The sequence below is a fragment of the Adiantum capillus-veneris genome, chromosome 4, assembly GCF_014529385.1.
Source record: "Adiantum capillus-veneris isolate H3 chromosome 4, ASM1452938v2, whole genome shotgun sequence".
Classification (NCBI taxonomy): Eukaryota; Viridiplantae; Streptophyta; class Polypodiopsida; order Polypodiales; family Pteridaceae; genus Adiantum; species Adiantum capillus-veneris.
The window spans coordinates 98,211,177-98,228,789 of record NC_140934.1 but is presented as its reverse complement, the minus strand read 5'-3'; the positions used below and the strand labels follow the sequence as shown (position 1 = coordinate 98,228,789).

General features: G+C 43.4%; 1 protein-coding gene across 1 annotated transcript; it reads right to left on the bottom strand.

Moving 5' to 3' along the window:
- Positions 1-319: 319 nt before the first annotated feature.
- On the bottom strand, positions 320-5,823 carry LOC147459672 (ferric reduction oxidase 6-like). Its single transcript, XM_086509878.1, has 8 exons — positions 5,640-5,823; positions 5,481-5,565; positions 4,486-4,761; positions 4,004-4,238; positions 3,578-3,923; positions 2,675-2,948; positions 1,333-2,321; positions 320-829 (listed from the first exon to the last, which is right to left on the bottom strand). Exons 1-8 carry the CDS (start codon positions 5,821-5,823, stop codon positions 654-656), a joined length of 2,565 nt encoding a protein of 854 aa, XP_086366004.1. The 3' UTR covers positions 320-653.
- Positions 5,824-17,613: the final 11,790 nt, after the last annotated feature.

Sequence of the window (17,613 nt, the reverse complement as noted above, 5' to 3'; positions counted from 1 at the left end):
TGTGTGTTTGTCTTTGTTTTTTTTTCGGGGGGGGGCACGTGTATGTACTGTGTGTGACATATGTGCACCTGTGTGCTAATCTAATCATGTCTTAAGGGCTTCTCTCCAATGCAACTTTGCTAGATCGAAGTTAATTTCGAGATTACTTGACCAAATTAGGAAGAGTAATCTAGTTTCATAAATGCCAGCGAGATAGTATCTATAGATTGTTAGCATGTGAGACAAGATGAGGAGAACATCTTAATTTTAATATGTAAAGCCAAAATCTTATGGAATGTTGCACCACAAAACTTGCCAAAGTGCTAACTAAAAGGAATGTGGCACGTTAGGAAGATTGTCTAAGGGCTAAACAAAATGTGCAACATTTGTAGTTTGTTTATGATATTTGGGCTAAGCTCGTATGAACTCGTGGTTACCTATATGGTGAGCTTATGAAGGTGTTTGAGATTCTTATGGCTGGTACACGTTTGGTTACAAGGTATCATCAAGGGAGTAGTACTAGTATGTGCAAGTGAAGATGACAATAGTTTACACTTTACAATCCTTCAAATTCTTTGTTGCTTTAGAAAGTATGAACTAAGCTGGTTCCTTTAATTTTGAGTGAATGACTATTGAGCTTAGGTGATCATTAGTGCCACTAAAGTCTTTATCATTTAAAGCTCAAAGCTCACACTATGGTAATGGAAGACATTTGAGGAGAGAGACGTGTCAAAAAGTGGTGTGTGCCTTTGGCACTCTTTTGCAACATCTGCTTGCATGTTCTCGGAGCCTGAAACTAGCACACCGATGTTTTGGCCATGATATTCCTTTGTAAGGCCATCAAATATTTCTGCAAATAACACCATTAAAGCATGTAAGTCACTTGAAATAATGTGGGTTTTAGAAGAGTTCCTTTTTCTTTAAAAGAATGTATTTATAAGAAACCACAAATTGATGGGTTTGTTTAAAAATACATTTGAATAAAAAATAAAAGATTTTGATCATAAGTAATTGGAAGGGAAGTCAAATGACGTCCTTAAATAAAGAGACCCTTTTATTAACTTAAACAGGCACCCATAAATTTGTACTCTACTCACAAGAGGATTTAGAAATTTTCTCATGTAAAGAAACGGAGTTTCTTCCAGTGTTTTCTATACAATGCATAACATCATGAGCTTCTGCTTGGGACGCACTGCGTACCTAGCTAGGTACGATTGGGGGCAGGTGTTGAGATAAGTCACAATGTGGGAATTACTGTGAGAATTTGTCCAAAACTTCTTGTCTTAGCATGTCAAGAAAAGACGTAGGTTATTCCAGGAAATTCATATCATATTGAGAGAGAGAGAGAGGTACCTCTCCATGCTGGTCGAACACCAAGGTGCAGAGTCCCTTTCCAAGGAGAAGCTGTAGGCTCTATATTGTTTTCCTCGTCCCGGTTAAAGAGGACTATGTTGTTGTTGTCTCCTACTTCGTTTACTTGAGAGTGCAGGGTATCCTGCATATTGTTAGGTTGGAGTTGTTCTTGCTGAATATTATCGTTATAGGAGCTAGCTGAAGAGGGCCGATTGGCATTATCGTCCGCAACCCTGATTTCTTGCTGCAACATAGTTAAGCTGGTCGATGGAGCTGGAGCACTTTTAGAAGAAGAAGAGAGACACCACCAGATGAGGACAAGGGGGCCGCCAAAGAGGAGAGTGGCAAGGATGATGGAGGCAAGCAGGAGGTGGGCACGGTCGAAGTTGGTGGGGAAGTCACGATGAAGGTGCTTGACGATGAAGAGGTTGGAGAGGCCCCACAGTAGGTAGAAGCCAGTGATGGAGGCAAGCATGGTGGCGGCAACCCATGCTGAGGCACCTTTACTACCCACACTTGACACGCCTTTGATATTGGATGCGGCCGTGGTTTTGCATGGATAAATGGTGACGGGCAGCGTGCAATTGGCCGCTTTAATTCGGGTTGCTGTTGTGAGATCGAGCGTTCTTTGTTTGACATCATTACAGGCAGCTTGCGGATATGGGTTTATAACCTGCATGCCTACTTCCTCATCATCGACGATATTGTAGTGGTCTATCGATGAAGCGCTGGTCACAAACACACTTACCCTTATCCTCAATCCCCTCTTCTCATACCCCGGTGATATCTCCTTGGGGTCCATGCTGTTCAGTACCGATAGCTCCTCTGCCTTCCTTACACAATGATACACAAGTATGGTGCTCGGTACCACAATGCTCTTCTTCCCTACTTCCAATTTCGACCTCCTTTGCCTATGCAGAATGTCGCACAATACTGCGAGTAAAGGGGTGATACCAATACCCCCTCCCACAAGAACTAGTGTGTTGTAGCTGCATTCGAAGATAGTTCACACAAAGTGTTAGACAATTCCCAACAATACACATTGCGGCACCATAATGAGGGCCGCGTGCCTAGCTAGGTGCGGTTGGGGGCAGGGTCTAGCACTCCCAGAAAAGAGGAAAAGAGAGAGAGAGAGAGGGGGGGGGGGGATCCAGTACTCTGTTTTCCTACATGAGAAAATTTCTAAATCATGAGGGTCATGGCATCTCTATCAAAATGTATTTCAGTATCAAAAATGTGCAAATAGGGTTAGCAATACTGGGTCAATCAGCCTATCATGATAGTAGAAGAATGTGTGAGAGTGAGAAACATGGCAAAAAACCTCATCATATAAGCACATTACCGTAAGTAAAAGTCTGTCTCGTCTCCATAGGGCCCTTCAATTCCAGCCTTGAAAGAGAAGGGGCATCTACCACCTGTGGTGGCATTGGCCTTTGAAGATTGAAGGATTTGGCTTTGTAGACTCTTAGTCCACTTTCCCAAAGGTTTGATAACAAAGGATAGCTCATGCTTCTCATCTAGCGGTGTGGAGGTGACACTGAAAAAGTGCCATTGAAGCTTCATCAATCTTGAGAGACTTGGAAATCTAAGATACCAACTACTCAATGCATGGTAACCTACATCCCAAGAAATAAGATATCAGGGTCAGAAAAACAGTACTTTCATAAGTACTAGGAAAAAATAGCTAAGCTAAAAATTTGGCAATGTTAAGCTTATATTGGCACCTAATTGATCATAGTCTTTTAGAAGGATATTAGAAAGAACCAATATATCATACACCTTGTACTATTATTAATTATCTTGTGTGTGTCTGTGTGTGTGCGCACGTGCGCGCGCATAGCCTGGAGAGAGAGAGAGAGAGAGAGAGAGAGAGAGAGAGAGATTTTCCGCTGTGTATATATTTGATATAGCTCACTTATACTTTGATATTCACAAGAAGTTTTGAACAAATTCTCATAATATTTCCCACATTGTGACTTACCTCAACATCATGAGCTTCTGTGAGGGAGGTGCCGCATACCTAGCTAGGTACGATTGGGGGCAGGGAACCGCCAGCCTAGTGGGGGAGCCAGTGGTCCCGTGTCCTCGATCGTACCTAGCTAGGTATGCAGTGCCTCTCTAGCAGAAGCTCATGATGTTATGCATTGTATGAAAAACACTGAGAAAGACTCCATTTTCCTACATGAGAAAATTTCTAAATCTTCTTATGATTGCAACTTAGTCACTCTTTGTGTCAACATAGTACCTCGAGTGCTTTGAAGGTTGGTGATTGCCATGTGAAGTTTAACAGCACCAGACTCAAGCATTGTAGCAGAGAGCACATCGACAGGGTGCCTAGATTGCACCATGCGAAGCAAACGATCGACCACAAAGAGGAGGGCAGGCACAATAAAGAAATGGATGGTCCACAAGGCATGGTAGAGCCAAAACAGGAAGAAAACAATGTATAATTGATGCACTCCAAAGAAGACCTCATACCATCTCCTTCTAACATAGGGAAGGGAGGTTCCCCACATTAGTAATCCTATAATCCAAGCCACCACTCCAGCAACAAAAGAAGACTTCTCCCTTTCTGTCACCCAATTGAGTATCTACACAACTCAGGAAAATATCATCTTCGAGCCATGTGGATGCAATGTGATAACTAATGAGTTTGAAAATTTGTCATTACCTTAGAGGGGCTATTTATTTGGTAGTAGTATATAATGCAGCACACAGAATGTCCACTTAGAAGTGTGAGGGTCAATGTTGCCAACCAGATGTGATACTTTACGGCATGCTCAAACGGCAACTTCAATAATCGTAGAAGTGGTGATCCTCGTGAGACAGGGATCCAAAGCAAGGCAAATGGCAAGAGTGAGGCTCGACCCAAGTTTTGGGTTGCTCGCTTCAACTTGCTTACATTCCTACAGTTTTCATATGCACTTTAGTAGCTTCATAAAAATTGCTCAATTATAAGATGAGCTTGCTCAAAGAATGCTTGTATGGTATGTGAGTCTTTTGGTTATGATATGTGTGCTTTGTTTAAAGTAATCAATGTGCATGTAGGCAAAAGGTTGTATGAGTTAGGCAGTGCTAGTCACAAAATACTACATGGATATATGCTTACACACATACCCATGGATATATGCGTATATGTATGCATATACTCACATAGGTATGTGAAGGCTCAGTTGGGGATCGGCATTATATTTTCGCTCCACTTCATTGAACTCGAAGCGAGTGAGCCGACCAAAGCTGTAGAACACCACAAAGAGCATGCCCACTAGTATGAGAGCCTCTGCAGCCGTCAGCACACCAAAGGGGTTCCACCAACCAGTGTGCACTATAAGTGGGTATGTGGAAACGTTGGGCCGAGGCGACCTACCGGCCTTTGCATATTGCTTAGCTTTAGTATTGTTGCCCACATTCATACAGTGCTGAAGAGACCTGCATTGCCATATTGCATAGACATACTTGATGGTCCACATTAGATAAATATGGATAACATAACGTTGATTGAAATGATTAGCGAGCTTGTCCTATTGGCCCTACTCTCAAAAAATTTATTAATAAGTTAGATTCTTATCGACTAAGGTCTAAATAAGCTATGGCAAATATTAAAGGATCATTCTTCTATTACACTAAGGTCTAAAGAAGACATAGCAAATATTAAAGAATCATTTTTGGACTACATAAGAAGTCCTTAGTAAAGCATTGGATTTTTGGTGCAATTGTCGACCATTGGATAAAGCTTGCAGATTGGTGCCACATGGCAAAAAACTTCTTTTTAAAAAAAATTTATAGATTTTTGTGAGAGGTGTTAACATTTGTGTATCTCTCTTTAAAGAGGCCCATTGAATATTGATTTAGTCATTATTTTTTATCCTTTTGGAATATATTGTAATCTAAATAAGTCATTATTACACTTGTTTTCAAAAGTGTAATACTCTATTGTGACCAAAAAATAAATTAAATGCTAGTCACTTTCTCATTTTTCCTCTCACAAAGAACCCTCTTATTATTATTAAATTCCTCTCGATAGCATTATGTAGGCCATAGTGAACTTTCACCTTGTTGTATTAGATTAAGGTCTCCAAGGCACCTTTTGTAGCTAATGTTTCATAGGAATTGAGTTTTTCAGTACTTAAAATGGATTGGGGGCCTACTTGATCTTTTTCCTGAGTTCGATCACTGCAAAGCTCAGCAGCGTCATCACAACCACAGGCATAGTCTGATACAGAATGACCAAACCTGCACGGCGCCCACATTAATCTTCAAATTTAGCAGGTAACGTGCTGAGGATGCTGATTATGCATGTATATTACCATATTCTCCATCAACTCGAAAGAAGCGAGATGGACTGCTCTCTTGGAGCCTGTCGAAGTAGCGAGGATCTTTCATTGGCTCCGAGGACACCAGCCACCAAGACAAGGCTAAGAGGCTTGCTGCTAAGTTAATGCTGAGCAGGGCGTGCTTGGCTAGAGTGAGGAGGAAGAGCTGCCGAGCCATCTCCATCTCTCTCTCTCTCTCTCTCTCTCTCTCTCTCTCTCTCTACGGCCAGCCGTTTGAATTAGTAGGAGCGCCTCCCATAGATTTACAAGGCCTGACTTCGCTACCTCGAGCTTTATATACATGCATACCACTTCGGGACAACGTGGGCTGACCTGCGCGTATACCAGCCTTGACCGTGCCTTGCCTGCTATAAAATCATATTGTCGATGCTGACGAGTTTTAAATACCATGAGAGGGCCCAGACCCCATATTTTGCAGCCCAGACCCCATATTCTCTCTCTCTCTCTCTCTCTCTCTCTCTCTCTCTCTCCGGCCAGCCGTGTGAATCAGTAGAAGCGCCTCCCTTAGCCTAGATTTACAAGGCCTGCATGACTTCGCTACCTCGAGCTTTATATACATGCATACCACTCCGGGACAACGTGAGCTGACCTGCGCGTATACCAGCATTGACCGTGCCTTGCCTGCTCTAAAATATTCTTGTCGAAGCTGACGAGTTTAAATACCATGAGAGGGCCCACGCGCCATATTTTGCAGCCTTTTGATAAAAAGAACGTCCCCCACCTCTCCTGCCATACCGCCATTGCTTGTCCAATGTCCACACGCCCTCCTCTCCCTTGTGGGGGCCCCTCGTGCTTCACACGTGAGCGACATTCTCCCTGCTCAGTCTACTTCCCGGACCCCCACAATCATATCTCGCTCTCAACTTAGTGCTCGCCAAGATCCTCCTTTGGATACATTTGTGTGCCATACATTTATATAGAGTTTTCTTAAGACCTTAAAGAAGGAAGCACATGATTAACATAAGCGTGTCTTCTAGCTATGGGATTTGGAAGGGAGCAAAGTGCTCTCTGAGGACCCCAATGTGTATTTTCTTCATAGCATTGGGGAGCCACAAGGGTGCACTAACAAGGCTATAATCCATTATAGGGATCCATCATAAACGATGGTAGTGAGGAAGGTAGTGCCTCTTGAGGGACACTGCACCCCATGGCAATAGATCATATGTGAGTGCATACTTTGCTACCTCCCTTGATCATGTGCATCTTTAGCTCACATATTCTTTTCTCTTTCACATGCAAGCTATTGTTGCATCCTACCTTGGCACTCCATGCATAGTGTGTGTGTGTGTGTGTTTGGGGGAGGGGGGGGCATCTTGCCCAAATGGGTCGCGATCGATGCCATGCTTGGCCCCAAGTGAAGGGTGGCTATTTGTACGTCATAAAACGAGAACACTTCTCTATCTTAACTAATGAAAAGGTATAAGAGCAAATGAAACTAATCATCTCAAGCAATGTGTCCACTCGTGGAAAGGCCTACCCAACTCCTTGTGTGCTCACCCTTTGCGATATGAACGAATGAATGTTGAGGGAAAGCTAGGAATTCTAGAGTAATGGTATCGGATGTCTAAAAAGATAGAAATCCCATGCTTAGATTACCTTCTATAGGTACACCAAACTACTTTACATGTTACAAAAAAATGACTCAATGTTTCTCCCTATCTTAAATTACATGTCTACTTCAAACGGATACATGCAGTCGTTGCAAATACACAAAATAGCATAGCATGCATTTGATATAACCCAATTACCCTTCATATTTGATGAACTCCACATACACACAATCGTAGATATACACAATCTGAGAGAGATGGAGAGTGAATGAGATCATGGGAGCACGTGCATGCACACCTCTTAGCGTGGAGTGCTATGCATGTGCATGAAGGTAACATAGACGTGAAAGAAGCAAAGAAGATAGACATAGAGTACTAGCTACAAGCTCCCCCCTCGCAAGAGTGAGCATTTTCCTCTTGCACTTATTTATTCATAGATAGTAGTCAATGCTCAAAATGGTTACAACCATCCACTTGGTCAAAAAAATAACCATTGCTCATAAAGAGCTACCCATACACTATCTATTTGAATGCATTTGATATCCACCATCAAATAATCCAATGGTTTAGGCTACTTTTTACATGTCAACCCTACAACAAATAGTTGTTAATGCATCATAATTAAAAACCATTACATGCCTCTAGCCATTAAGAAATCTATTATCCTCGGTTGTTATATAATTATACTGCAAATCATAACTTGTCCAAAATAGTAGTTAAAGTTACATATCAGAAACATCATATGGAAAAACATAAACAATTTAATTTTTCTTATACCTTTAGTCGTCCACCTATTGCATAGTATAGCCATATGTGACATCTCTTGATGTATTAAGATATCATCGGTCACAATCATCTTTCAATATCCAAGATCCATCAATACCATGTCATGCCAAGGACAACAACCCTGGAGGTCAAGGACCGGGCCAACGGCCAACGGCCGACTGTCAGTGGAAAGGGATCCTAGGGCCATGTGGCTATAAAGGGAGGTTGGGCCGAGGATTCATACATGGCACTCCTAGGGTGTTACACTAGTATTAGAGCTTAATAAGCTATTTTGGGCCAAGGGGTTTGTGGACCCTCTCATGCAAAGTTGCATGCTCATGCAAAGCTAAGGCACGGAAGAAGGCCATGGAGAACATCCCCTGCTAAGCAAAAGAGGTCAAAGCCAGGGAAAGCGCCCGTGTGTAGAGCCGCTTGTGAGGACGGGCGGGGGTGGGGGGGGAGATTTTGACCACGCTCAAATTCCGCAAGGGTGGGCTTAAACAGAGCGCGATGCCGAGGGGAGGACAAGTTGTCATAGAGGCTCAACCCGAGAGGCAATAGAACGCCATCTCTCTCTCTCTCTCTCTCTCTCTCTCTCTCTCTCTCTCTCTCTCTCTCTCTCTCTCTCTCTCTCTCTCTCTCTTTCTTGCACCCTCGGCAGCCTGCTCGCCATCGCCATGGTTGAAGCTCGTTTTTTTTCACACTATGTGCCCAAAGACCTTTGGTCTTAGGAAAAGAAGACTTTAAGTTAAGGGTAGGTGCCCACGGGTCTCAGCCTTTCCTTGTATTTTCCTTGGGACATCAAAGCCAAGCATCCAGAGTGTTATCAATCAAAAGTTATGGATTGAAGGTAATCATATTTATGGGATTATTTAGAAATTTTGAGTCAAGTTGAATCTATTCGGTGGCCCGAGTTGCAGCCAAGAATTAGCAAAGAGCCGCATGCAAGGTCCGCCTCGTCACGAACACTTGTCATCGAGAGGCTACCAAAATGGATTTCTCTCAAACTTCCCAAGAGGATTATGCATTCATAGTAGGGGAGTAATCCAAGAATATGGCCTCACAAACACAGCAAGGCTACGAGCCAATACATCGGATTTGGGGATGCTATGACATACATTATCGTAAGAGTCGGTAAGAAAGTTACTTTAAAGGTTTTAAGTCCTAAATTCATGTAATCTTGCAAATCTCCTCGTATTTTCAGCATGAAAAGCAAAGGTTGCCTTGCTCGGCAAGGGAAAGTACGACAATTCTTTCATTTGATATTTTCCCCTCAACAGTGGGCACAGGTATTTAACACCAAGGATAGCATCCAAAGTTGGGCTACTAAGCTATATCATGCAAACGCATGTGGTCTAATAAGTTGTATCATGCAAAGGCATGGAAAATTTGTAATGTTATGGCATCTCAAGGAGATCGGCACTGCTTATTGCTAGACTTGCGGCAAAGGTACTCGGCATGGCCGACTACTCCGGATCCGTATGGACGACCATTTGTTGTAGATTCACTATAAGAAAGGGGGTTGAATGCCTCTGGAATAGCCGTGCATCAACAAGCGTTTCAAGAGAGAGAAACAAGTGGGTACACGGTATCACCGCCACTGGTAGCGTGGCTATCAACTCACGGCAATGATTGAGGGTATCAGTGCGGGTATGCTGTCAAGAACTACCGCGCTGATTGCCATGACGATTGCCGTGTTGATATCCTCCATGAAATTTATTAACAAAAAGTATCCAAGGATATCGGATGATTCAAGTCCCCATGTGTGAAGACTTTGCATCATCCAAAGATCCTTGGATAATTTTTTTAATATAAATATCACATTTATTTATTATTTAAGATTAACAATACCATACAATTTTTGAAACACAAGAAACTTAAAAATATTTTATTGACAAAATTCTTTATATTGATTGCGAGTTCGCAAAATGTATACAAGGCCTTTTGGCCGACATCCACCAAAATAAAAGTGAAATATTTACAAGGGCTCTTGATCGGCTCAAAATGTGAGGGGATTATGTTGTACAAGGGCTCTTGGCCAGGCATTCAAAATGTGAGGAGATTGTGTTAGTAGGTTAGTAACCCTCATCATCACCCTGGTATCCCTCGTCGTCCTCGCCACCCTGACCACCCTCGTCGTCCTCGCCCTCGTTAGCGCCACCTCTTTGATTCTACACAAATAAGAAAGCAAACCACATAAATTAGTAAACATTAAATAAGTAAACAACAAAATAATTAATTAGTTAGGTTGACTTTGTACTTGCATAGTGGTCAAGGTGTCGATGAAAGCATTGAACTGTGCTTGATTGATGTGGCCTTGTTGGAGCATCCATAGATAGGTACTGTTTTCATCGTTGCATTTTTGATACTTCACCACCTCCCTTGACACTCAATGTCCTATGATGTTTGCCTGCATATTAAGAATTATTTATAATAGTTTACATCAAGATTATGGTTCAAATAAAAACGAAAAATGTTACTTACCACTTTGTCCTTCTAGATGTCCTTTCTGCCAGAACCTCAACTGTGAGCTTGTTGTCCTGCCCTTGCTTGCCTCTGTTAATCCAATGTCTCTCTCTGGGAGAGCAAACTCCCACTCTGCATCATGCATATTGGCACCCCTTTTTGGAGATTGGGGTGTTGGAATTGTTGTTTAGCGGCCTTGGGAATGGTGGACCATTTATTACAAAGGAAGGTCTTGATAAAACCTTCCATCCACTACATAGTAAAAGATTGGCCCTGGGGATTAGGAAACCGCACCCACATTGTATCAAAAATATATTGCAGGTACTGAGGATTTTCTTGCTCCCAGACTATGAATCAATTAATGTACGTAGAATGGATCAAGGTCTTCAAGTGATTGTGGAAGCGCTTGCCATTGTTTGTGCTAAGGTCAAGGGCACCGTCTCGATGACACCTATAGTATAGGCCATCATCATCGGCATCTGGAATGTCCACATCAAAACTATACCCCGGATCTGGCAAGTCAGTGGACGATCCTCCTCCACCTCCTCCAAATCAAGCATTGAAACAAGAGCCTCCCCCCAATCCTCGTATCCGCTAGCTATCAGTGGATTCTCGTCGACCCCCAAAACCACGCGAACTACATCGCTCACTTTTCCCTAAAGAAGATCAACAACCACGAGGGCTAGGATGGCTTGATGGTCGAAGCAGGGAGGGTTGATGCGAGGGAATAGTAGAAGAGGGTGCCGAGGGAAATTGTGAAGGAAATGTAGTAGCAGGGACCGAGGGATAGGGTGAAGGAAATGTAGTGGGGGGTGCCGAGAGAAAGGGTGAAGGAAAGGTAGTGGGGGCCAGCAAGGGCATGTATGAGGGTGAGGGGGAAAAAACCCCCTAGCAAACGGCATGAGTTTGGACACTCTATTAGAGGGGTTTTGGCATGCCTATTTGCATGCAATGGGCAACCCAGACGGGCTGCCCATTTCATGTAAATAGGCATGCCAAAACCCCTCTAATACAAGGGAAAAAACCCTAGCAAATGGCATGAGTTTGGCCCCTCTATTAGAGGGGTTTTGCCATGCCTATTTGCATGCAATGGTCAGCCCATTTGGGGATCCCAGTGCATACAAATAGGCATGCCAAAACCCCTCTAATATAGGGACCAAACTCATGATGTTTGTACGGGGTTCAAATTCATGCCGTTTCCTAGGGGTTTTGGACATTGAAGGGGGGAGGCCGAAAAAACATGAGCATGGGGGACAACCCATGGGTTCACATGAGCCTTTACCTTGACCAATTAGAGGGGTTCTCGGCTACTAGTTTGGCCCCTCTAAACTCATGCGTTTGGCCTCTCTATTCGAGGGGCGTGCCTATTTGCATGCAATGGGCAGCTCGTTTGGGGAGCCCCTTGCATGCAAATAGGCATGCCAAACCGCCTCTAATAGAGGGGCCAAACTCATGCCAAAATGGGAGCCAAACTCATGCCAAAAACCTCTAATATAAGGGCCAAACTCATGCTGTTTTGGCATGATTTTGGCCCCTCTATTAGAGGGGTTTTGGCATGACTATTTGCATGCAATGGGCTCCCTAATTAAACGGGCTGCCCAAACTCATGTCGTTTGCTACGATTTTTGGACATTGAAGGGGGGAGGCAAAAGAAAAGAGCATGGGGGACAAACCATCGGCTCACATGAGCCTTTACCTTGACCAATTATAGGGGTTTTGGGCTACCAGTTTGGCCCCTCTAAACTCATGCCAAAACTCGTGCATTTGGTCCCTGTATTAGAGGGGTTTTGGCATGCCTATTTGCATGCAATGTGCATTCCGTTTGGGGATCCCATTGCATGCAAATAGTCATGCCAAAACCCCTCTAATAGAGGGGGCAAACTCGTACCATTTTGGCATGTGTTTTGCCCCTCTATTAGAGGGGTTTTGGCATGCCTATTTGCATGCAATGGGCAGCCCCTTTGGGGAGCCCATTGCATGCAAATAGGCATTCCAAAACCCCTCTCCCCTCTATTGGAGGGGTTTTGGCATGCCTATTTTCATGAAATGGGTTGCCCATTAAATTTAAAACAAGCGGAAATGGACATTAATTTAAAACAAAATGCATATCAAAAAAAGAAAATAAGTGCACTTACATCGTTGTATTTTGTGTGTCTCCTTGTCGCCTCTTGCCGCCAACAAAAGAGCTGCCGCCGTCGCCAATGCTCCTTTGCCACCTCTTGTCCCCAACAAAAGAGTCTCCGTCGTTGTCGTCAACGCTCCTTTGTTACTCTGTTGCCACCAACGTTTGCTTGCCTCCTCCATGTGTGTGTGTGTGTGTGTGTGTGTGTGTGTGTGTGTGTGTGTGTGTGTGTGTGTGTGTGTGTTTTCTTGCCTCGTCCGTGTGTGTGTGTGTCTCAGGACAATGGTAGGACCAGGCACGACCAAGGGCCAGGACGGACATGTAGTCAAGGGGGTCCCTATATTTAGAAGGCCAAGGGCCTATATAGGGCATGGCTGGGTGGTGATGAGCATGTTTTAGTTCCCTTGCCCTTTCAGTAGTATCAGAGCTCAAGGAGGGAGCAACCATGGAGGAGGGGAAGAAGCATGGCCTTCTCTCCCATTCTCTCTCTCTCTCTCTCTCTCTCTCTCTCTCTCTCTCTCTCTCTCTCTCTCTCTCTCTCTCTCTCTCGATCTCCCTTGTGAAGCATGCAACGAAGAAGCATGGTCTCTCTCTCTTTCTTTTCCCAAATCTCTCTATCTCTTGGAGGGCTTGGAGCCCGGGGAGGCCGTGTGAAGAAGCAAATCCGTGGGAGCGACTGCTTGCCCGAAGAGGATGAAGGTCGACACAAGAAGCAAGGCCATGGGAAGCGACTCTTGCACATAGATGGGGCCGAATTTTGACCTGCACAAAACTGATCCATCTTGGGCTTGATGGATTCGCCAGGGAGCAGCGAATAGTGTTTCTCGTTTTTGGAGTGGGTCAAGAAACCCGACGTAGCGCGAGGGTTGATGGATTTTGCTCCTTGCGCAGCAGACGCTGCCGTTGTAGCCAAGGTGAGAGTTTTTATTTTTATTTTTCATTATGTTTTTCCACACAAGGGGGATGTCTCACCCAAGGGGGCCGCCTCAAGTAAGGCATGCCCGGGTTGACCGCCACATGGGAAAAGAACGGCATGCATGCACCTCATACAAGCTTCGCTGCACCATCGGCAAGGCTATACACAACCAGTTGACATGCAAACTCGACCTGGTTTTTGGGGTTTTTTGGGCGATTTTCTCACATCCCTCCACTTTCACAACCTCAACTTTCGCAATATTGCTATTGATTCGAGGATCATAGACGTATTGATCGGCAAGGGTACAACCTACCATGGTAGGGAACATGGTTACAAATCCAAGGCGGCAGGGAACATCTGCAAGGATACGAAAAGTTTAGCATACATGCTCATGCATCATGCAAAAGATCGATGGCACGACAAGTCGAGTCGCATGATTAACAAGGGCCAATTATTAGTTGCAAGCCTGCATCAAGCACGACTTGAGTACCCACAATCTCGATCAGAAGCATGGCTTCTACTGAGTGCCTTGATAGAGCACACCCATCAACGGTTCAAGTTTTCTTCAAAGACAAGGTATGAATATTTGTTGCGCTTTTCTTGTTTAATTAGTTCTTAGTATGCAGTTGTCAACTGTTATACTGGAGCACGACACTTGGTCTCCAAGGTGTTGTTCTAATCGTTGAGCAAGTCTCATTAAGTGTATACAAAACTGTTGTGTTAGATACAACACTCCAGAGTTAGCCCTTGCAGCTTCTTATCATGCATGGCATGTACATATCTACAAGGGAAATGTCCCAAGCAAGGCTTTCATTTTTGTACTGCTAGAATCTGGAGTAGGCTAGGAAACTATCCATTGGAGACATTTTTATAACTATATGGTATGAACATTTCCTAGTATACCTAGGACGAGTTTTAGCTACAATAAGGCAAGCGTAGGCAAGGCCTGTATTTTGTCATGCAAATTTATTTCTCGCTTATTTTCCATTGGAAAAGCAGGCAAAAGTGCTCGGCATGCCCGACCATTTGTCACAGCCTGCAAAATTGCAAAATAGTAAGGAGTATCTTGGCAATGGTTAGGGCATGGTAGTGCTGGAGAATCTTATGGAGATTGGAATAGCCTGTTGCTAATCTTGATGAAGGAGGCAGCAGGTGCTCGAGAGGACCAACCATTAAGGACCATTTCAAGAAGCTGTCAAGCAAATTGTTAGGGCTTGTTTTCACTGGAGCAAGGATTCGTCTCCGTTAATCAATCCAAGAAAATACGAGGTACATATTTTTCAAGAAATTTTTTATGTTTTGTTTTTCACTACATTGTATAATTCGACAAGGTCGATTATTTGTGCCCGCAATTGGACTATGCTATGAGAATACAAAATTGGCGCGGAAATTGGCAATATGTTTGCAAGCTACGCTATAAGCCATGCTTAACATTAGCGACGCTCATAGTGCGATGCTCAAAAATGAAAATGCACGGCATCGCTATAGGCATCGCTATGTTACAAGTAACATAGCGACGCCTATAGTGGCGCATATAGCGACTCCGACAGGGCTAAAAAAATAACCGAGATCGTCTGAAAACTTAGATCTCAGATCTGAGTTTTCGACTCGTGCTCAAGGAAGCAAGGTAAGGCTCTCCCTCTCTCTCTCTCTTTCTTCTCCACACACACACATGAGGAGAGGAAGAAGAGCCAGGTATGCTCCTTCCCTCTGCTCACTCTCATATTCCCTTCCCCTCTTTCTCTCTCCTTCTCTCTCTCTCTCTCACACACACACACGAGGAGAGGAAGGAGAGCCAGGTATGCTCCTTCCCTCTCCTCACTCTCATGGTCCCTTCCCCTCTTTCTCTCTCCCTCTCTTTCACACACACACACACACACACATTGTGTTTTTGAGAGATAGAGAGAGAGAGAGAGAGAGAGAGAGAGAGAGAGAGAGAGAGAGAGAGAGAGAGAGAGAGAGCACAAGCATAAACAAAAAACGCACACACACATGCATACACAAACAAAGCACACACACATTGAGAGAGGAAAAGAGAGAGAGCATGCATAAACCAAAAACGTGCACACACACATGCATAATCAAAGAAAGCACACACACATTGAGAGAGGAAAAGAGAGAGAGAGTATGCATAAACCAAAAACACGCACACACACATGCATAATCAAAGAATGCACACACATTGAGAGAGGAAAACAAAGAAAGAGAGATATATATATATAAAACAAAGAGAGAGAGAGAGAGAGAGAGACAGAGAAAAGAAGAAGAATAAGAGAGTCTTAACATCGTAGGAGAGTATCCCAAGAGACCTTAAAGATCTAGTCGACAGGAGTTGAACTCAAGACATGTTATTCATAAGGGAAATGGCATAACCAATCTATCACACTTCGGTGATAGAAAAGTTATACCATTTTTCTCCTTTTTTTATTGGCGTGCACACACACCTGAGAAGAAGAGAGTTTAATTTAACATCGTAGGAAACTAATTAAAGAGACCTAAAAATCTAGCCGGACGAGGAGTTGAAACCAAGACTTGTTATTCAAGAGGAAAATGGCATAACCAATCTACCACACTTGGGTGATAGAAAGGTTATACCAATTTTCTCTTTTTATTGGCACACACACACACACACACAAGAAGAAGAGAGTTTTAATGTCGTAGGAAACTATCCCAAAAGACGTTAAAGATTAGGTTAGATGTAGACTTACGTTAAATTAGATTTAGGTTTATTTAAGTTAAATTAGATTAGATTTAGGTTTACTAATTTAGGTTTATATATGTTTTATTAAATTAGATTTAGGTTATTTAAGGTTAGAAGAAATGGCGAGGAAATCGTTTAAGATAAAGTTAGAAGAAATGGTGAGAAAACGGCAAGAAAATTTCCTGCACTCATAATCTCTACAGTCCATGCGGACCAGCAATTCCACCTACATGTTCGACTACTGCTACCATACAATAAGCTGTCATGTTCAGCTAATGGAAGAGCAGATTGAGCATACATAGAAATTAGTGATGCAAGATGATGATTCCAAGGGTCACACACACACACACACACACACACACACACCACATCCCGTCAAATCTAGAATAAGAATTAAGTGCCTTGAGCAGACATCATCTACATAGCAAGAATGACGTACCTGCATGCTACAAATAAAGATCTACTATGAAAAGATGTTAAGATGCTGTGAAATGCTACAGCTAGAGAAGAGGCAAAGGGGTTTTGTCCACTACATGCAGTATCATGTAGACGTGGGTGTGTAGATTTCTTGTACCCACAAATATAGGCATTGACCAATAAAGAAGAGATTATAACCATGTGGTTCTGATCTCCGTGCACCTCTAGACCGAGGTGTGCAGGGATTGGACATGACTAGAGAATGTGAGGTAGTTTACAATGTGAACAAAGAGAGAGAGAGAGAGAGAGAGAGATAATAGACGAAGAATGTCAATAGAAGATTAAATTTGTTGTCCAGGTTATAAGATGTTTGCCCTCATTATGAGTAGTGACGAGGATGTGGGGCCGTCCAACCGAAACACCTATTTCTCAATGAGGTTCTTATGTCCTTGTAACCATTGCAAGCATGCTGTGCGACGGACAAGACGCATTTCGTTGCAGCACGTTCGCGAACTCGGCGAGTTCGATCCATCTATTATAGATCGAGTTGTTGCCAATAATAACTCATCGGACTCTGACGCTCGCCAACAGGCAGCAATCTTGCAACCCAATAGACGTGTTCGCAGGCGCTTTGGTCAAGCAGCATATGTGAGGCCACAAGATGTAGCCTCTGACAGCTCAGGGGATGATCATGCAGACCACATTCCCAACGAGGCAATTTTTAAGCCCGTTCTAATGTGGACCATGCATGACTATCCCAGACTAACAGAATGCTCATGTGATCTATTTACACTCCTCACTTAGACACTGTAAATCTTGCTTTTTCTCAAGTTGCTCCATTATCATGTGTATACATGAAGGGCTTCAAACAAGCGGATACAGAGCATGTGTCACATGTGGACCTAGACTGAATGCATGTAGGGCGCCCTCACTGAAGAAGCAAATCTACGAAGGTCATCAAGCGTATCTTCCAGAGAATCATGTGTTACGCGATGGATTTTTGGGAAGAG